This window comes from Protobothrops mucrosquamatus, unplaced genomic scaffold (genome assembly GCF_001527695.2).
Source record: "Protobothrops mucrosquamatus isolate PMUCROS unplaced genomic scaffold, P.Mucros_1.0 scaffold_261, whole genome shotgun sequence".
Taxonomy (NCBI): Eukaryota; Metazoa; Chordata; class Lepidosauria; order Squamata; family Viperidae; genus Protobothrops; species Protobothrops mucrosquamatus.
In genome coordinates, this window is record NW_015386337.1 from 179,512 (window position 1) to 201,772 (window position 22,261).

Consider the following 22,261-nt stretch of genomic DNA (forward strand, 5'->3'; position numbering starts at 1 on the left):
CGGGCGGTGTTGGGAGGGACTCGTCGCTCCCATGTGACACCGCTGCTGCGCGAGCTGCACTGGTTGCCAGTGGCCTTCCGGGTGCGCTTTAAGGTGTTAGTTACCACCTTTAAAGCGCTTCATGGCATAGGACCCGGTTACCTCCGAGACCGCCTTCTGCCGCAGATTCCCTCCCACAGACCGGTACGCTCCCACAGAGGGGGTCTCCTCAGGGTGCCGTCGGCCAAGCAATGTCGGCTGGTGACCCCCAGGGGGAGGGCCTTCTCTGTGGGTGCCCCTACCCTCTGGAATGAACTACCCCCCGAGATTCGGATAATTCCGGATCTCTTTACCTTCCGTCGCGCCCTCAAGACATGGCTCTTTCAGCAAGCGGACCTGACCTAGGGAGGATTTTATATTGGGTTCATTTTTAGGAATTTGGAAGACACAACTTTAAAATTTGGTTTAATTCGGTTTTATAGGGGGGGATTGTATATATGCTTTGGTTTTAAATATGTTGTGCGCCGCCCTGAGTCCCGCAGGGAGAAGGGCGGCATATAAATTAAATTAAATAAATAAATAAATAAATAGATTGACAACCAGAGCACATGGTATGGTACTAACACATCCAGAAATATTTCCCATTGGTTGAATCAAAATGATTTACAGGCGGAGCAGATGAGCACCTAATACAACACCCAAAAGCATTTTTTATTGGTCAGCAGCCAGCATGACACAAAACTGACCTGTTTACACAGACCAGGAAATAAATCAATACCAAAACAAACTAAGTACCCTTAACTCCTTTTTTGTTGTTGTTGTAATACAAGGAATTTGAGGCTTGCCCCTTCTTTTTCTAGGCTGATTCATACCAAATAGACTGCAATTGCATTTTACCACTGGTAACGAAGTGAAGGGGGGAAAAAAGGCCTATTTTGCAAAGAGACCTTTTCTGTTTCATTTTTCATATCTAGGCATTCAAAGGCAGGAAAAAGCAATTAACAGAGTGGGGGGATCTGACTGGGATGTCACACAAACTCATGGTAAATCAGCAAATATATCTGCAGCCAAAGAGGAAGTTAGTAAGAAAATTGTTTATTGGGGATTTGAGTGGCATCAGNAAATAAATAAATAAATAAATGTTATTTCCCACACAGAAATGAATCCAAGTTATCTATCATAATTGAATAAAAGCTCCAATGAAGAAGAATTTCTCTAGCATGGCTCTGTGTCATATCATCCTTTTGCTTGATTTCCAATAACTGGTAAAAGAATGGATCCACCTGAGTTGCAAGTATAATTTGAAGCTGTTCTGAAAGTCTGCTCTAAATTATTCTTTCAAAACCAAAAGTTTGGAAGTATCGTAGTCGCAATAGTTGATTCTGTCTCTGTTTATCTATATATTAAGATGGCTGAAATCTACATTTTCATAACACCAGGAACTTCACAGTAGTTGATATAGACCTTCTCTTACTAGACAAGATAAAGTGGCTAGACAATCTGTCTCACTATGCTATATTATTACCGCGGTGTAATGATTCTTGCTTAGCTCATTGCATGGGTCTGAGGGCAAGAAGGCAAGTAACATCACATATGTTACACATCATTACACAAATGATGTAAATTACATCAGCGATCTCATTTGTGTCATATGGTGCATGTGACATCATTGCTTATCAGATGCTTATGGTATACGGCAGGGGTGGCGAATCTATGGCACACGTGCCAGAGGCAGCACTCGGAGCCATCTCTGTGGGCACACGTGCCATGCCCCGGAGATGGCAACTGTCCTCTTCAACCAGCCACCCGCTAACTTGCCGAGGTCCCACGTGGCCAGATGCATTCCAGCACCCATGCGCTTGCTGGCCTTTGTGTGCGGGGGCTGATGGTGTCAGACAGCAGCCGCCCCGGCCCCTGCCTCATCTTGCCCTGCGACATGGCACCCCCGCCCTGCCTCACCTCTCCCCGCATAACCAGCCTCCTGCCCACCGCCCCACCCGCCAGAGACCCCTGGATCTTTCCCAACCCTGCCCGGCCCCCACAGGTGTCCCTCCCCAGGAGCAACATCGAGCTGGCCATGCCCACCCGTCTGCCATGACCACTGTAGTCACGCCCACCCAGCGGCCCACACCCACCCGGCGGCCATGCCCACCCGGCACCTGGCAATACATAAGTGGGTTGAAGTTTGGGCACTCGATCTCTAAAAGGTTTGCCATCACTGGTATATGGTATCAATCTAAGAAATGTTTATTAAAATGATGGAGTATCACTTAAACTGTTGTATACATGCAGCTACTGTGGTTAGAAACCATAGTTTATTATTTAGTCTTATTATGGTAGTAGCCATTGTGATTTATACCAGCTTAGTGATTGTGTTGCACAGTACATTAAGCTATACATCACAATTTTGCAAGACATGTACATCAAGTGAGACATGAGTAACATAGTCCATTTTTTCCTTAGTAGGAATAAAATGATTATTTTACATAAAACGTATAACACAAAAGGTGATTTTTCATATATTGAACTAAATGATTAAATGCAAATAAAGGATTGCTGAAATAATTACAACTTGTAGAAGGTTGTGCTATCAAGATTACTAGTGGTTTTATACTACTTCTGGGTCACAGGAACATGCTCTAAAAAACATTGATATGGAATAATAGGCCAAGATAGTTTGTTTCTGGGATTCACAGATATATCTGAGTACTTTAACAAGGATGCTTGGCAAGGTTTTATTAATAAATAAAAATAAAATAAGCTTTTCTTCTCATCCATATGAGTTCTTCTCAAGTTCTTACATTTCTAGCCACTTTTTCAAACAAGTTCCACTGAACTCAATGGGAGTTATTCTCAGGTAAAGTGTAAACAAAACTACATTTTGTTCAAATATAGCTCAAATCATCTGGACAATTCCATCAGAATTGTTTTGAGCAGTTCATGTTTCAGTGAAGCAAAACTGAAAAGGTTCTAGGTTGCTTGTGTTTTGATTAATACAATGTATAACGACAGAAGAAAGTTGAAAGATTCAATGGATAAACAAGGAAGATAAATGTGATTAATCAAAACTGTAAGACAAAAGAAAAACAGAAAAAAACCCCTGATAAATAAAGAGGGTAGAGAAGATGTGTATGAACCAGATGTATAGGAGACAATGAAAGCAGGACAAACCAGGCAGTTTAAAAGTGCTATCAAATTTCTGTAATTAGTTAACCTCATCTGAAAATGGATAAGCTTTGGTATTTCTATGTGTGCCATTGAGAAGGAACAGACAAAACGCTGAGGTTATAAATGGGGAAGGATATTGTACTTTATATGTCAGTAATTAATCAAAGGAACACAAAGATTAATTGCAGCAAGGAACATTGTATAATATATCTGGCCATATGTCATTTTCAATTCAAAGAAAAGGCATCAGAATAACAGTTATTTAGCAAATTTTACCCCAGGGTTGACGGACCTGTGGCTTTTGGGTCCTAGCAAAAGGTAGTGTTGGGAAATTAATTTTTGTCACTGTAACCTTAACAAATGAATGAGACACTTCAACCAATATGTTCCATGGTGTGTTGCTTCTAGCTTTTATGTTGCTGACAAGGGAAGGACTGAACAAGTCTAGGAAATGGTCCAATCCTATAGTAGAGGATGCCAAAAAGGCAATTTAGTTCCTCCAGAAAATGATTACTAGGAGAGATAGTAGATACAGGCAGTCCTCAACTGACAGCCCTTTGTTTAGTGATCAATTGAAGTTACACCGGTACTAAAAAAAAGTGACTTATGATTAGTCCTCGCACTTATAATCACTGCAGCATCCCCATGGTCATATAATCAAAATTTGGATGCTTGGCGACCAGCATGTTTATGAGGGTTGCAGAATCTCAAGGTCATGTAACTGTCATTTGCTCTCTTTCCAGCTGGCTTCCAACAAGACGATGGGGGAAGCCAAATTCACTTAATGACCGTATGATCCACTTAGCAACTGCACTGATTCACTGAACATCCATGGCAAAAGTGGTCGTAAAATTGGGCATGATTAAGCACAGAGATTCTGGTCCTAATTGCAATTGTAAATCGAGGACTATAAGTAGTAGGCACATTTAGAAGAACATTCTGGAACAGTCCTTGATACTATGCTGTGTCTAGTTGTACAAATGTACAATTAAACATTGTACATTTAGTCAATTGCCGCCAGTCCATGTAGGACTACTCTTGAAAAATATATGGCAAGGATAATGACTGTATTTCTTCAGTTCTGAAAGATTGTCTGAGGGCTTCTGCCTCATTCCCAGGATTTCCCCAAGGAGCTAAGACACGTAACTTTAATTTTCTCTTGTAAATAGTTAGCAATTAGATCTTAAACACAGTTTTAATATTGTGGATATTTTTCCTTTTTGATTTTCATCATACAATACATCAGTGACAACTGTTGAAAAATGGGATTGAAATACCATACAGAGATTTCCTTGCATTGTCTGCTATTTTATAGGATTCTTTTTAAAATGTGTAATTACAAGTATTTTTCATAAATGAGATATATTTCAGTCAGGGCAGATGACATCAATAGTCATATTTTAACAGCGATAAAAACAAAATAATCTATATCTTACATTTTTATTTAACCACTTCTTCAGAGAATGATTGCAATATTATAAATTGCTTCTCAACTCCCTGTTCCTTAATAGGGTTGTTAATACTATTACAACCATAATCTTTCCCATGCAGGTACAATTAGCATTTTCAAAGCCTCCCCATTGATCTGCCTCGGGGTTTTGATAAATTTCTAAGTGCTGCAAATTACCTCACTTTAATGCTGAAATTAATCTAGAAATATTACAATGGCCTATTAAGGTAGTGAGATTTGACTTTTCCAGATTTTTTAAAAAATATGGCTTGGTAGCATTAGCAAAATTCCTTATGCCCGTTTCTTTTTGTTAAAATTGTGCACGCTGTATAAGCTGACAAAGTCCTCATTTGATTTTCATGAAGGCCTTGAGTCCCTAAAGGACTAATAGACTTGGAATCCTTTCCCAGCACACTCCACGTCCTGAGGAAATAATTATAAGACACAGAAGGCAGTTACTAAATGAGAGAGAGAATGAAAATGGGTTTGTAATCCTCCTTTGAGATCTTAGAGCTAGGTCCAGAAGAACAGGTGACATTTGCTTCCGTTATTTTTCAGGCAGTTCTTTGGAATCAGTGTCTCTCTGAACACACACGTGTGTGTGTTTGAGAATGTGAGCAATTATTGTTATTATTATTGAGCAGAGGGTTGGACTGGAAGACCTCCAAGGTCCCTTCCAACTCTGTTATTCTATTATTTTATTCTTAATGCATATGCCTCCCTTTTACTTCTCATTCTCTCTCTTTGTAGGTATAGTTACTCAATACAAAAATGTTAAAATCTCTTACTACTTTTATCAGAAAAGGCTCTTGGCAAAGGGTTTGGAAGCTTTCTTTCAAAATATAATTAAGAAATGAGGGTTTGAGTTGTTCTCTTATTAAAGACAGTGATAGTGTAACATACGTCTACCGTGAAAACTATATATTCTAAAGCATGGGTGGACAACTATGGCCCCTTTCCACCCTGTGGACTTCAATTCCCAGAATTCCTGCTGTAGACACATTCATGAAGCCACCAGCAATCCAGCCTGATTTGGAAACTTTATTTATACACGCTGTATTCATAGACCCCCTTTTGATCAGTGAAAGGCTTCAGAGTTACAATCTTCCTAACATTTTCGTTTTCTTGAACCAAGTGTCCTCTGATATTTGAGTCTTCAGCACCCATCAGTCCCACTCAGCATAATCAATGGCAATATGGGAGCCATATACCAGGCGTGAGCAACTATGGTCCCTTCCAACTTGTGGACTTCAATTCCTCAGGAATTCTGGAAGTTGAAGTCCACAGGTTGGAAAGGGGCCATAGTTGCCCATCCCCGCCATATACCAAGACATTTAAAGAGGTAGTCTGCCAGCTTCTGCTTTATAAGGAAGTCATGTGGTGTGCTTTTCTTTTGGTGGCAACACTCCTTGCTTATTTTAAACATGGGGAAAAAAAATCTTGATGTTGCAGGCTAAGGGTGTTGGAAGTCAAAAACCAATGTATTTGTAAGTTAGCATGTTAAAGAATCTCCAAGCTATTAGAAGATCTAAAGAAGTCAAGTTGTGTAACTGTACATATCCATTAGATCTATATATCCTCATCTTTCTTTCAACTCAAGACAGCACATTCAATAGTTTTTATTTATTAAACTACACAGTCATAGACTAAATACAGAAAAGTTAAAAGACACATTACCCAGCACATGAAAACCTACTCATGCCTGCATTAGATATATCTGGGGAAACAATCAGATGCAAAATTTTCTAAATGTCATAATGATGGTACAAAATTTAGCTACAATTGTGAGACTTCCCAATCAGGGTCTTCTAGTAGGTAGCACGTGAATATCATGACAGTGGTTTCAGTAACTAGTGCACATATTATCTTCTCTAATTTTCCCCCCATAACGATCATGTGAGATGACTGGGCCAGGAAATACAACTACTCAAAGTTATTCAGTAAGTTTCGATGGCTCAGAGTAGATATAAACCTGGACTCCCTACACCTACACTAATCACTAGTTGCTCGCAGATCAGAGGACAGTTTCTGAGCTTTCTTTTTCATCCTCTCTTCAAAATAAAGGTGTTGTTTCCTCATTAAAATTCAAGAACAGCCACTGCTTATAATGACTACTTACAATGTCTTTTGATCTAGCTGTCTATTTAAAGAAAAATGCACTAATAAATTTCTAATTGTATGACTACACATGCCACATTTACATATAAAGTAGTATTCATGTTTAGATTTAGTAAAGTTATCCTATAATTATCTATGTTGCATTTGGTGACTAGCTTGGAATTGTAATATATAGGTTTGCCAATCAAGGGTGTTTTGTTTTTGTTTTTTTTAAAATAAACCTAGTGTGCAAAATTATTTAAACCACCAGATTTAAATAATTTGATTTGATTGTAAGCCACCCAGAGTTATCTTGAGGTAAGATGGCAGTCTATAAATTTTATAAATAAATAATAAATAAGCAAAGCCCATTAGGTATATGCCCACAGGTGATGTAGGATCCCAGGTACATGAATAGGGGATTCCAATTTTTATCAAGATGGCCAAATAAATCATGGATGTTTAATATTAGCATCACATTTTATTATAGGTTTCCTGATTTTACAAAAGTATAAACAGCTTCTTATGGGAAACAAGACTTTTTTTCTTGCTATCCTAGCTATTGCAAGTCAAAACAAAAAGTAAGTGATGATTTTAGAAACTGGACACTGAAGAAAAGATTTTAAGCAGAAAAAAAACCCCCAAGCCATTGGTTTGATTAGGTCTTTTTACATATTTTGGAGGGATGACAGTTTGAAATGTTCCTCCAGATTCTATTCCTTTATTCATAATAAAACTGTTTCCTAGATGTTGCCTGTTTTCAATTGTAAAGGCAAGAAGTTTAGAAAGCAATACAGTACAGAAATACTGATCTTAAAAAACAGCCTCTTTAGGCAACGTGTACATTATTTCTCACCTCTGGTTGTCATTTCTTATTTTACTTATACTCTTATACTTTTCTCAACTTGCACAATTTTACTGGTCCTAATAAAGATTATCCAACTAAGGACTAGGGATTTAGAGAAAAAAACAAAAACCCACGCACACAGAATCAGTGTTTTATTTATTTCTCTTAGGGACACACAAACTTACAAGCCAGCCTGGAAAAACATGCTTCTGATGGGCCAGCAGCATGCCTAGTTTTACTATAAATGCAACCAGATGGAAAGTTTTCTCATTAAAATTCAGTTAAATCATAGTTATCTCGTGATTACCGGAACGAAACAAAGATGCTTGTGCCACCTTGCTGTTGTTTAGGGGGGGAAACATAGCACCACCCTTTCGATGCAGAAAAGGAATGCGTTTGTGAAAGTAAGGAATAAAATAAAAATGCTGCAGCTCTGCCCTGGCAATAAGTTAAGCAAGGAGGTGCAGTGACCAGCCCTGGCATGCCCAAGCAACCAAGGAGGGCTCTCGCCCAGCTTTGCGGCCGTCCCTCCTGGGCATCACTTGCCCACCGCAGCCGCCGCGGCGTTTGGAACCAGCGCGCGAGTCAAGAGGCCTTCCCTGCGACGCTCCGCCCTCAATCCCGGAAGCGAAGCCAAGCGAGGGGGCGGCTTGGGCCTAGAGCGCAGCCAAAGCCCTTGAGCGGGACAGACAGACGGAGGGTGCGGCTGGGTGGGAGGGGGGTTTGAGGCTCCGAGAAAACCGCTTTTTTTTCTGGAGTCGAGCGGGTTGTAAAGAGACCCATCCCGCGGTCGCAAGCCATCCTTTCTTCTCGCCCCCTTCAGCCCCTTCGCCCGCGTCTAACTTCTCTCGGTTTCGGGGAAGGCAGAACTTGGAGAAGGACCAGCTGTAAAACTTTCGCCCCCCCCCCCTACCCAGCCTGGGGCGTCTGGTCTCAGCCGTTCCCCGGCCGGATGGGTCCATTCCCACGTTGGTGGTAGGTGCCATGTCCGTATGGGCGCCAGCGCTGCCCGAGTTCTTCCTCTTTCTTCCTTTGGGTTTCTACGTCTCATAAAGCAGCCTTCTCTGGTGAGCTGCTCCTTAGCATGTGTTGGACTACATGTCCCGTCATTCCCTACAGCTCCTGTTTGGGATAGTGGGTGGTGTAGTCAGCATTCCTGGAGGGAAATGGATCAAGGCAGGCTAACATATTAGACCAGATTCCAAAATGTGTGATTGTTACCGTTTTTAACAGCAGAGAACATTAGTTCTATGGGGTCCTTGGAGTTGTCTGGGCTTGGTGGTTTTATTTATTTATTTTATTTATTTTTATACCGCCCTTACAAGGTGACTCTGGGCAGCTTACAAGTTATAAAAGAAGTAACAAATAGTTAAAAGATTAAAACAACACAAAGCTAAAATATTAAGAGATATACTAAAATCGAATTAAGAGCTAAGAGCTGGATGGGACAGGGATGAGGTCTTCTTACCCCCAGGCCAGTTATTGCACTGATGATGTTACCTAGTTGGGTAATGAAATGTCTGCAAGAAAACCACCAAGATCAGAGAGTACCAAGGACCCCACAGATCAACTCTGAGCTACAAATATTCTCTTCTGTCAGTAACATTAGCTCTGTCTGATGTAAAAACAGACTGTGGAAATATTTTTGCATGGAAGTTGCAAGAAAGTTGAAGAACCAGAAGGGCAAGCATACGTGGTATTCCCCCTTTTACAGTTTGGAGGTGCATGATTTGGCTCTTTGGTTGTATAATCTGTGCTGGAGACTATGTGGGTATTTGTTGTCCACACTGGGTTTGGAATCTCAAAATGCAGGTGTGCAAGTTCAGCAAGGTAATTCTTTTAATCATAGGTTCTCCTGGAAATATGATAGGAGTACTTGTTTTTAATTCTCAGTTGGTTTAATGGGTGACTTACTATATTGGCATGGAGTCTAGATTAATGTACTATATGTTTTTGCCTCCCAGAGACATTTTCCTCAATTGGAAAAAAGAAACTTGATTAGGCAGTGTCCGATTGTTATTTTGCTCACTCTGCTAACCCTCCCCACCATCTTTTGACACTTTCATCAGGCTATCTGTATTTCCCCAAGTTTCTCAGCATTTTCCTTAGTTAAAGTACATTTTGAATATTGCCTCCTTTCTTTTGATGAGTGGGGGGTGTTCTTTGAATTACAGACAGCTTTGCTACACTTTAATGATCTATATAAATATCAGAGCATTGTAAGGGCTCCGTGGAATATTATCTTCATTATATTTACAGTTGTGTTGCATGAGATAGTAAAATATCTCATTCCTGTGTAGGTGGTGAATGTTGGAGCAGAGAAATTGTAACTTATGTAGCAACGAGTTTAAGGCTTCTCTGACCAATTCAACTGGTTATTATTCTAAGCCAGAATTTCATTATCCATGATTTGTTAAGCCATCTATTTTATCTTCACCCATTGCAGAAACTTACTGCAGTAGCATGATTCATGTATGAATCAAAACCAAGCCGACTGAGTTGTATGATTTCAGGCTTAGCACAAAATACAAACCCATAAAAGGTATGAAATTAAGCTTTCTTGAAATCCCTAGTATTTTATCTTCTTTCTTTCTCCTGTAATTTGTTTTGTCTATTTGCTGTCATCCACTTTCTCCTTCTCTTAAACTCTGCTCTAATTTCTCTTTCACTACTTCTTCAGTCTTGCTTCCTGTTTCCAAAGTTCTGCTTTATTTCTTAACTGTTGCCATTTTTAATTGTGTTTATATGCTCTCCCAAGGGATTAGCAGTTTTGAAATACTGTATTAAAATAATGGAACAAAATCTAAAGCTACAAAAGTTGAAATCTAGTTATGTCATACCATTGCATCCCCAAGAGGGGCAGGGATACAATTCTTCTTTCCCTTTAATTGTTGCATGCTGTTAAAATCTGCTTTCTGTGTCTGTATGTGATGAATAACAAGGAGTGGTTCTGCCACACAAGCAGAGATCTAGTCATGGCTGTGTTGAAAGTTATGAAAAGTTAACTCAGACCAGCTGGTGATTCAACACCATGAGTTTCCTTCTTTGGCCTGCTTTGCTTTTTCTTGGTTCCTGGATCAGGTTGGACCACAAGTATACCTAACATGATCTATCCTAGAGCAACTTTTATGAATGAAAAATCCTATCAAGCACATTGTCCAGGTTTACATGCTGGTTCCTAGGAATAAACCCTGGGTCTGGTCCTTCTTGTTTCATACTTCTTGTTTGGGACCTTGTTAGTGTTTTATTTATTTGTTTGTTTAATTTGTATGGATGCCAATCCTAACAAGTGACTGATTTGAATTAAGCCTTGTATTAAGCTGTGTGTCCAAATGGTGGAATTCTGGCTTAATGTTGACTTATAAAAAGTGTAGATTTGGTTTGTCAAATTATTATTTGGAAACTAGTTTAAAATTAATCTAAGCAGTAGACTTTTTGTTCCTGTCTTCATAAACAAGATTTATGGCTGTCCAAAGCCAGGCAGTGTTTTATCATGTAGCACTCAGAGTAGGTCTGTCAATTTTATATGGATTAATTGATTTGTTTTCCCTATTGTATCACATGCTTACAAATACATTCTTTTGTAACAATACATTTTGATTATCTTCATTTAGATATCAAAACTCAACAACGGAGTGATGGCTTTCTTTGGTGGTTCAAGAAACTGTATTTTAATTCAGTTGGCATCTTCAATTAATTGGGGAAAATGCATTAATCCTTATACATTTTCCAGTAAAGCTTTAAATGGAGCCCAGCATCAATTGACAAAGTGCCAAGCATGGAATAAAAAGAACAGCATTAGATTTTATTTGTGGAATGACAATTCCAGAAACTGTGGAAACATCATGAATAGAACTTATAGATGGCTTCCAGATCCTAAAGATGTAGAAATATATAGAAGTAGATGCAGCTATTTTAGAAGGCCTTGTATTCTCACTCAGCAAAAGGCAAGGAGAAAAGATGTATTATTTGGAACTAATGTGCCTCAGAAATTACAAGACGTTGCTACTCAGAACATCCAAACCTTCAGATGCTTTCATGGATCATCCATATTGAAAGCTGCTCCAGCTCCACTTTTACTGATGATCTTGAAACCAGTGCAAAAGCTTTTTGCTATCATCCTTGGGAGGTAACTAATCAATATTGTCCAATTCAAAAAGAATGTAACAGTCTTTCTTAAAAAAAGTAGGCATAATTTCTTGTAAATTTTGTGGTGTGTTTACAAAGGAGCAGTTTTGATAAAAGCTCATAGAATGGAAGAAAATACTGAGTTTCTTGTAGCTCTTTTAAAGTTACTGATGTAGCTCATCATATGGTAGCATTTTGGTCTTGGGCAAAAAGCGGAAGAAAACAGCATGCTGCATTCCAATTTTTAAGCTAAAGAGAGCACTACACCACTTCCCTAACCTTGTTCAACTCCTGTTTGAACTTACAACAGCACTGAAAATAGAGTAAAATACAACCGGCCCTTGAAGTTGAGACCATAGCAACCTCCCCCTAACTCATGGGATTGTGATTTGGGCATTGGCAACTGCTGCATATGTATGACAGTCACAAAGTTACATGATTGGTATTTGCAGCCTTCATAGCCAGCTTCTGATAAGCAAAGTCAATGAAGTAGGAAGGAAGTCATAAGTTGTGGTTATGTGTACCTAACTACCGCACCACTTAATGACAGAGTTGCTAGCCCCTACTGTGGAGTAAATGTATAGGAATCTAGTATTTGTACTCTAGCAAAAGTAACAGACTAGTGCTTTGGCACTTTTCTAGCCAGTGATGTGGACACTGTCTCGTGGCCCAGGAGGCAGATAAATGCTATAGAAGCTAAAAGGAATGAAAGGATTTATGCTGCTCACTCACTGCTACTTGGGATCAGTCAGTTGTTGGGTCTACATTAGTCACACGTAGCATCTTGATTGCTAGGAATTTGAGATATAAAATCAGTTCCCAGTTTGTTCTGTAGAATCCAACTTGGATTGCCAGAAATTGGAGCCAGTTTCTTCACTTGGATTTATAAGAGCTTCTGTCTGTTAAGTTCTCATGCATTGAATAGGGTGCGTTATTTGTTAGTTTGGAGAAAAATACATAGAAATACTAAATGTACAGTACATTCTAAATATTTAAAATTCCAACCAGTTTGTGGCTTAAATATAGATTATTCTACTTTTGATAATTGGTATATCTTGCAGACTCTAGGGTTACATCTTGCATTAAACCATAGTGTGGTTTGTTTAGTTGACTCAAGGTTCAATGCAAACCTTAAATTGTTTATTTAGTTGGGTATATTTAAATCATACTTAAGTATGAAATAAACACTTATTTTACTAGTGCAAATTACACAAGAAAATGTTTCTTCATATTATAGATAAGTAGTTGAAGTGGCTAAATGCATTTGAATCTTTTATTACAAATAATATCCTTAAATATGATAAAATAAATATTTATTATTTTACAAAGACTAAAGGATTTTACCAATCTGTAAAGCTTGTTTTGTAGTCCTTAGGTGGAATTGGCAGGATATTGATTTATTGTGCTGTAGTAAGAAACAATTGCACTTTATTTATTTTTTACTTTGACTTCATAACAGCCAAGTTAGTTGCAAACCTCTCATCTGGATATAATCTGTACCCAAGATTATATATATTATATCAATCTAGGGGCAGTTGCTTGAAAATTGTAATATTTGTGTCTTCTAGGAGCATAAGAAAATGGTGGCATGCACTTCCTCCAAACAAGAAGGAGTTATTTAAAGAAGCTGTGAGAAGAAATAAATGGAAGATGGTCCTTGGAATTTCTAGCTTTGGAGTTGTATTTATCCTTTTTTATTTTACACATTTGGAGGAGACACCGATAACTGGACGCACTCGGCTTGTAGTATTTCACAAGGATCAGTTTGCAGAAATGACGGAAATTGAGTATAACATGGTAGGTAATTACTGAGGTAAACAAAACCTTTGTTTCTTGTTTTTTTAGAATGGCCTTTTTTTGTCAAAGTGCTATAATGTATGAACTACATTGAGTTCATCCATTTATTGTAGTATTCTGACTTAGTGCTTTGGCTGTAGCTGTTACAATTTATAATCCCACAAACATTGTTATATTATAACAACTATTCTCTCTCATTCCTTGTTACCTTCTGGGAGGGGGCTTCGTGGTATCCAAAGCAGAACATCCAGATTCAGTCACAGTTTTGTTCCATACAGTATCAATCTTGTGAACTCTCAAGCTTCCGCTTTCCGCTATGTGTTCAAGATGGGCAGTGATTAATATTTATATGTATTTATATGTAAGGCTGTAGGTATATACATATGTATGTATATAGTATGTCTATATGTGTGTTATGTATGTGTACATTTTGAGAGCAGGTAACAGAATTTCATTTTTAATGTGTACCGGTGTGCCCACAGTAAAAAATGACAATAAAGATTATCTATCTATCTATCTATCTATCTATCTATCTATCTATCTATCTATCTATCTATCTATCTATCTATCTATCTATCTATCTATCTATCTATCTATCTATCTCTATCTATCTATCTATCTATCTATCTATCTATCTATCTATCTATCTATCTATCTATCTATCTATCTATCTATCTATCATTATTGCTGAGTAGAAATAATGATAATTCTTTAATATCTGAAAAGACATATGCCCCTTTTCTAGAGAAAATATATATTTGCAGATATCCAATTGGATATCAAAATAAGGGTTGTTAGAAATTAAGGGTATTCTTTTGCTAGTATCTCTGCCCTTCTTGGCTTGTGAAAGTGGCCCAAGGCGTGGTGGTGGTGAATTCTAATGGTGGTGAATTCTTTCAGTGGGAGAGGTTTGTTCCTTTGCATGTTAAGAAGGTTTTGGTTCACCCCCTCCTTAAGAAGCCATCACTGGACCCCCATGATGCTGGACAAACTTTCATCCTGTATCCATGCTCCCCTTTTTGAGGAAGGCGATTGAGAAGGTGGTTATGCAGCAATTTCAGAGGACTTGGATGAATTATCTGCATTTTTTTCAGTTAGAATTTAGAGTTGCATATAGTATGGAAGTAGCATTGCTTGTGCTTTTGGATGATCTGTGGCATGGGTGGGATGGTGGCTTTGTGTCCATCGTTGCCTTACTTGATCGCTTGGTGGCTTTCAATACCATCAACCATGGGATCCTAGATCTACTCAGAGACTGAGGGTAGGTGGCATGGTGTTATGCTAGTTCACCTCTTTTCTGCAGGGTTGGTTCCAGTCAATGGTGGTTGCAGAGGAGAGATTCCGCCCTCAGTGCCTGCTGTGTGGGATGTCACAGGGGTCAATGCTCTTCCCTCTCCAATTTAACATCTACATGAGTTTCCTGGATGAGCTTATCCATCGCCAGGCAGTGAGGTATCATCAGTATGCTGATGATACTCAGTTGGCTTGATACTGATGAATAAAAATAAGTTCAGTATCTGCAAAAAGTATATTTAAACCTCTGCGAATCAGCTCTGGTTTAATTTTGATGGTGATTCCAAGAGGGTATATGATTCAAGTATGTGGTTTGTTAGTGAACTTTCTTGATTTCAGCTACCTTGAGTTTCTGCTTGAAAAAAAGTTCATCATAGACTATAAAGCACTGTTTTTTTTAACAGAATGCTGTGAAAATAGCAGGATTTACCAACCCTTCTGAGCAAACTTTGTTATGTAACCCTGACATTTTAAAATGTGCTCCTTGTACCTGTTGTGAGGCAGAGATAGAGCAAAGACAGCAGAAAGACAGCATAGCAGCAGCCACGTTCTCCAACAAAGGGCCTAATTTACGCTAAACCAATGCAGAAATCATCCTGCACAGAAACTGTTGGGGGAAAAAAAAGCTCTTAATTTTCTGGGACACTGAGCTTAATATAAGATTCACCCCTGACTTGGCCTCGTGGGTGGGTATTTTGCTCTCTCTGATCACTGGGTTTTCAAAATGCCAGGGAAGTTGGTGTGGCTGTTTGTCAAGTTTGAGCCACTCCTAAGGAGGATTTCTTCATCTCTGGCTTCAGTGGAATGTCAGACTGGGCTAGGCATACTGACAGACTTTGGCCTTTCCTGGGCAAGACTTAGAAGAATAACCACTGACTTGAGTCAGGAAATTGTTGTGTTGCTGCCTCTGATTACTAAGCTTCATAAGGTGCCAGGAGCATTAGCAAGGTTGGCTCCTACATTTCTAGCAAAACTTGGTTATGTCAGGATTGTGGCTTGCCTCATATGTTAAATAGTTAGCTCTCCGGAACTGTCGCCTCTGGATCACAGTACAACGGTGAGATATAATGCCACAAAGATATACAGGGCAGGGGAAAAAGTAACCCTCGGTAGTTTTGTCTCCATCTGTTCATTTACCTTGGCTTACACTCAGTTACTGTCCAGAGGCTTAAACTTGCCTGATGATCAAAAAGAATTTAAAAGTAAGGTTTGATCCAAGAGTGTACTGGATAGGTCAAAATGCTGAAAGCTGAATTGAGCTTCCTGTTGTGGAAGCACAGCTTCTTGTTGTTTGGGGAGAAATTGTTACATGATACCCTTGAGGCAAGACACCATTTTTATGTGTTGCAGAAGTCAAAGGGTATAGGAGGTAGTTGGAAGAAAAGTATTATTTGCAGCAAGAATTCTCCTTTCTTCTGCTTATCTGTCTTGGTTACCCTGCAGGATTTGAGTGGCATTTATCTGCATATATGATGACTGCCTTCTGTGTGGTGAAGGCTTCAGTTGATAATAGAAGTGGAAGGAAGAGAAAATGAAGAGAATGAGAGGAACAAAGAATATTTAAAGCACCAAAGGAGAAGCTGCTTTATAATGGCACTTGAATGCAACAGTGGTGTCTGATTTTTTAGCATTTCCTGACGGGGTTTTATAATGAGAACAATTGTTCCACCTTCATTATTAAGCCAATCCAGTGGGAAGGGTATGGAGCTGAATTGTAGCTACCATAAGGGTGTATTTCCTTTTGATTTCAAAGATTGTTCATAGGTTACATTTGATGGAGACTGTGGGGAGGGGGACATGATGTGTCTAAGTGATGTAAACAGCATCGCAGTCTCATTAAACAAGTCCTACCCCTTATCTGATACATTGTGATGAAAGCTGTTTGGGTATCTAATCTTGGCAACTTTAAGACTTGTGGACTTCAACTACCGTGCTGGCTGGGGAATTCTGGGAGTTGATGTCCACAAGTCTTAAAGTTGCCAAGGTTGCACAGCCCTGATGTGGACACTACAACAACAACAACAACAACAACAACAACAACAACAATAATAATAATAATGATGATGATGATGATGATGATGATGATGATGATGATGATGATGATGATGATGTTAAAAAATAATTCCCCATAAAAGCCCTCTATTCAATTTCCTAAACTTTATCTCAGGCAGACTGTGGCATGAGGGATAGCGTTTTTCTTCTGAATAGTATTCTTTCATGTGTTTATTAAGTTGCCTCTATAGATACTCATATATAGTATAGGCCTCTGTTGCAGTTTGAGTCATTTGAGACAATTAATGTACTGTGCTTTTTCCCCCCTCCCCTTTTCCCCATCCACCTTCTTTTTTAAATATTTCAGTGGATGCTACAATTTAAGAATAAAATATTGCCAGAAAAAGACCCTCGTTACCAGGTGGTCAAGAAAGTTGTCACTCATTTAACTGAAAGCAACAAGGACATTCCAGGATTCTCTGAATTTACTTGGACTATCCATGTGGTAGAAGAGCCTAACATTAATGCTTTTGTACTTCCAGTAAGTAATAACTGAAAAGAAAAGATGATGCATAATTAAGAGAGGGAGAGAGAAGAAAACACCTAATTGCTTTCTAAATGGTTATTTTATCCTTTTGCCTACAGAATGGACAAGTGTTTGTTTTCACTGGTTTGCTAAGTGCCGTGTCAGATATCAATCAGCTTTCATTCATTTTGGGACATGAAATTGCTCATGTTATTCTGGGACATGCTGTAAGTTTTGTTTTGTTGGTTTTTTTTTTTTAAAAAAGAAATGTTAAGCTAAAAATTGTTCCACCAGGATAAATCTAACTGCCATAGTGGAGACTGTCGTATTTTCTGCAATGAAGTGGGATAGACTGATATTTTGCACTAAGAAACTGGGTTAGTCTTAATCATCTAGTGATTAATCACTTACTGGTAGTTCACAATAGACAATGTGCAAAATGTTTCAAGGTTAAAACACTCACTCTTGAATTTGAAGCCATTGTTGAAAGTGAATTATAGGTAATATGGCTTCTAGGGAGAATAGGAGAAGAGAGCAAGTGTCTTCCTACTTGGTAAGCTTTCTGAATGCATTTGAGTGGCCACTGTGACATAAAATGTTTGTGTTAGATAGATTATTGGCCTGATTCAGCAGAGATTTTCTTATGTTCTTAAACTAATTGCCAGATGGTTGGTGCATGTTTTTCCCCGTCATTTTAACAAGAGTAGATACGCTGAGCCTTCTACTACATCTTTTTTTGGGGGGGTAATTTGATTGTATATTTTGGGCTGACATTGTTACTGAGGGAAAAGTACTTTAAACATTGTCCTTATAGTTTTATTTCAGGACTAAAATATAGGAAAAGCGAATGATGAGAGAAGAATTAAAACGATACCTTCATTTCCCCACCCCTTTGTTTCAAGGCAGAAAAGGCAAGTCTGATGCACTTCTTGGACTTCTTTTCACTTATTCTGCTCACCATGATTTGGGCTGTCTGTCCTCGAGACAGTTTAGCTGTGATAGGTCAGTGGATCCAGAGCAGGTTTCAAGAGGTAAGTCAACAGAGTCCTGCGCTGTATCTTACGTATCAGTTTGACTAATTCCCAGATTAGTTTGAAATTTTGGAATGCTGGGCGAAACTATAGATTAGCTTCTATGAATAGCTGATACTACAAGTCTCATGATTTTTTCCCGTAGGCTGGTGTGAAGAATGTGATCTCCCTGATTAAAAATTAATGACTACGGATATTAACCAGGATCTCATCTGTGATCTCCTTCATTTTATTACATTGGTCCTACTTTAATCCTTAGTGGATCATGATATTTTCTTTAGTCCGATGCGAAACAATCTTCAGCCTGAAATGCTGTCCGTTTCACCTTTGTTTCACCCACACTTGTCCATTTTTTTGACATTGGCAGTACTGGGAATCCTTTTATCTGCTAATTGGTAGGGTGCATACCTCACTAGATTAGTCAGTATTTGTTTATTGGTATCCCACTTTTATTATTTTTACAAATAACTCAAGGTGGCAAACATATCCAGCATACCTTCCTCATCCTGTATTCCCCACAACAACAGGCCTGTGAGGTGAGTAGGACCAAGAGAGAGTGACTGGCCTGAAGTCACCCTGCTGTCTTTCATGGCTAAGGCGGGACTAGAACTCACAGCTCACAGCCTCCTGCTTTCTAACATGGAGTCTTAACGACTAGACCAAACTGGCTCTCTTAATTGAAACAGTGGACTAATTCATGAAACACATTTTTTTTTTAACTTTCCAACTTTGGACTGTGAGAACTGAGAGGGAATGTTAGGAAATATAGTACTCTTTTATTTTCTTTGCAAATTCTCTGAACCAAGAACAGGGTTTTTTAAAAAAAAGTTTTTTAAACTTTGTTCTAGCAGTTGCATGTATTCTACTGAGTAATGTAGGGCTTTCCTAGAATCAATACTTTAAATTCAGTTGCAGCAGTCCTCATTTGTGGTATTAAATATTGGAAGAATGGTGTGCAGGTTGTGGTTGAGCTGTCTTCTTTTATTTATGTTATTCCTTTAACCTGATCACCCAGAAATAATCCAGAACTTGGCTTCTTGTGGTTGAATGCTGCAAAGCCTATTCATCTGGAACAAAGACGAGAATAAATGCCCTTATTCTTCCTGTAAAACTTCTTATTGCAACTTGTTCTTCCTGCCAGTCAAGAATAAAATCAGAGAGGTAGGAAAAGACAGTTCAGTTGCCTAGCCTAAATCAGCTGAAGGAACTGTCAGGGTGATCAATGGTACTTCAGCACTGAGCTTTCTTTATAGTTCAAAAGATGCCAAGCCCAATTCTTTGCTTCTTGTTATATCTGGCAGCTTCTTTCTCTTCATGTTGTACAACTCGAAAAATTGGGGGGTAGCAAATATTGTTTTTTTCTAGAAGGAGTTACCAGGGAAATCTCTAGGGTTAGGCTTGGTTTTTCCTAGTTTCTAAAGGTATCTGGGTGGGTGTGCTATTCTTACTCTTTAATAAAATTTTCCTGTTCGTAATACTAAGAGATTGAAGATTGCTCACTGGGGAATTGTGGGAGTAAAGTCTGTGCATTTTAAAATGGCTGAGGTTGAGAAACACCGACTTAGATGATAGCAGCAAAATACTGTGGTTTTGTGTGTCTTTCACGTTGTAGTTGATTCATTTCTAGTTGAAAAGGATGATTTCAGAATCTTCTTTTCTTTTCTTTTTGCATTTCCTAGGCCCTTAAAGATCTTTTGAGATTAATGGGTTTGTTTATTAACTCAGGTTTACATACCACACTGGTTGAAAACTCTGAGCTACTTACGAAATCAATATATACAGTTAGTAAGGTTAAAAGACAATGCAGAACCAGGAACGAAAAGCAACTAATAAAGATAACTGACGTCAGAATTATACAGTTCATATTCAGGTCATCTTGCCTTGATATTGCTTTGTAGCACCTTATTACTGTTTTCTGTGTTGTAGTAGATTTTTTTTTTACCTTTCTATTTTAAATTATATGAATGTATTTTAATTTTTTTTTAAATTTCCTGAGGGTATAGATATATATAAATACACAAATAAAGCCTCTTCTCACATTCCACAGATAACTGGGAAAGCCATGGCTAGTGGCTTAGTTATTTTCCATTCCATTATAATATGTTTATGTTTAGGTAAATGATTACTTTATATTTGCTCTTTACAAACAATTATAAGATAAATGTAGATTTGGTCAGGGATTGGTCTTGGGTAATTAGGATAGATTTTTGTTTATTACTTATACCTGTAAAATGGAACGAGTAACTTCTACCGTACAGGTCGGCCTCTACTTACAGCCATTTAGTGACTGTTCGAAGTTACAGCTGTACTGAAGAAAGCAACTTATACAGGCCTAGCAGCATCTCCACATTCCTATGATCAAAATTTGGATGCTTGGCAACTGGCATGCATTTACAGTGGTTGCAGTGTTATTGCTTTTGTGGCTGATCGCTTTTTTCCCAGTCCACTTCTGACAAGCAAAATGAATGGGGGAACCTGGATTCGTTTAACAACTGCATGATTAATTGGACAACTGTGGGGAGTAACTTAACCGCGGCAAAAAAGGTTGTAAAATTGGGTGGGAATTACTTAACAACTGCCTTGCTTAGCAATGGAAATTCTAGTCCCAGTTATTGTTGTAAGTTGAGGACTACCTATAAAAGGTATAAACAAAAGATAATGCATTTATGTATTTAAACTGCATTTGGTAAATTGTGATACGCTACTTTTTCAAATCTAGAAATACATTCCCAATGTAACACACATGGGTGTCAGCTCATCTGGTACCTGTCATTCTTATTTCTCTCAATTGTGTGTGTCTCTCTCTGTGTGTGTGTGTTTGTATGCATACTTTTGAATTATTTTTTGACAATCCTGGCGATTGTTTGGACTAGTTCGGGGTAGGCAACCTTGGCTCTTTTATGACTCGTGGACTTCAACTCCCAGAATTCCTGAGCCAGCATAGCTGGCTCAGGAATTCTGGGAGTTGAAGTCCACGAGTCATAAAAGAGCCAAGGTTGCCTACCCCTGGACTAGTTCCTGCAGTTTTCTTGGCAAGATTTCAGGAGTGTTTTGACATTGCCTGCTTCCTAGGGCTGAGAGAGAGTGGCTGGCTTCTGGCCCAATGGCAGGACTAAAGTCTGCTGATGCCATAACTACTACACCAAACTGTTTCTGATTTTTTGTTGGATTTTAATTTATAGAATGCATGAGACAGTAGCGTGCAGCCAAGAAAAATGGCAGCATTTAGCATTTCTTCTGTTTCCAGCAATGGTTTTGATCCCCACCAAGGACCTTATTACATTCCCTCATCACCATCTTCTTAAACTACTGAACAAGCTCTACATGCAGCTGCTTTTAAAGATTACCTGAAAGCTACAGTTAGTGCAAAAAGTTGTGGACTAGAGGCTTATTGGCTGTTGTCCATGATCCTTATTAGCATCTGATTTAAACTGTAGATTTTCATCTATGTTGCTCTTTAAAGCTTGGCTGTAAAATTTTATGCAGAATCTCTGGAATTCCTGACAATGGGATTAGAAACAGCTGGTTCTTCTCCATTTTGGGGAAGTTGAGCGGGCCAAAGCCCAGAAGCAGTTCATCTGGTAGAATAAGCTCTTTGGAATGACCTCCATTGGGGAATCAATTAGTGCCGGCATCTGCCTTTTAGAAGAAATTGAAGATGGGTGTTTGGGAAGTGATCCCACCTGTTTATTGTTAGCAGAATTGTGGTTTTTGTGTTTTATTTCTATATTATATATAGTGTTTTAATTGGTTATTTATTTATTTATATTCCAGCTTGGCAAATATGTCCGTAACACACCTTCCTTTTCCTATTTTCCCCACAACCACCATCATGTGAGGTGGGTTGGGCTGAGAGAGAGAGTTGCTGGCCCAAAGTTACCCATCTGCCTTTCATGGCTAAGGTGGGATTTGAACTCACAATTTCCTGCTTTCTACCCTGATGCTTTAACCAC

At 38.7% G+C, this 22,261-nt stretch overlaps 1 protein-coding gene across 1 annotated transcript in view; it reads left to right on the top strand.

The window, feature by feature from the left end:
• The first annotated feature begins 8,507 nt into the window (after window positions 1-8,507).
• Window positions 8,508-22,261, top strand: part of OMA1 (OMA1 zinc metallopeptidase) — a 30,875-nt gene continuing 17,121 nt past the window's right edge. The window contains exons 1-6 of the mRNA XM_015831564.1: window positions 8,508-8,516; window positions 11,156-11,670; window positions 13,238-13,466; window positions 17,119-17,292; window positions 17,397-17,504; window positions 18,180-18,308. Coding sequence (XP_015687050.1) covers window positions 11,180-11,670; window positions 13,238-13,466; window positions 17,119-17,292; window positions 17,397-17,504; window positions 18,180-18,308 — 1,131 coding nt within the window. The 5' untranslated portion in view covers window positions 8,508-8,516; window positions 11,156-11,179. The remainder of the gene's footprint in view (window positions 8,517-11,155; window positions 11,671-13,237; window positions 13,467-17,118; window positions 17,293-17,396; window positions 17,505-18,179; window positions 18,309-22,261) is intronic.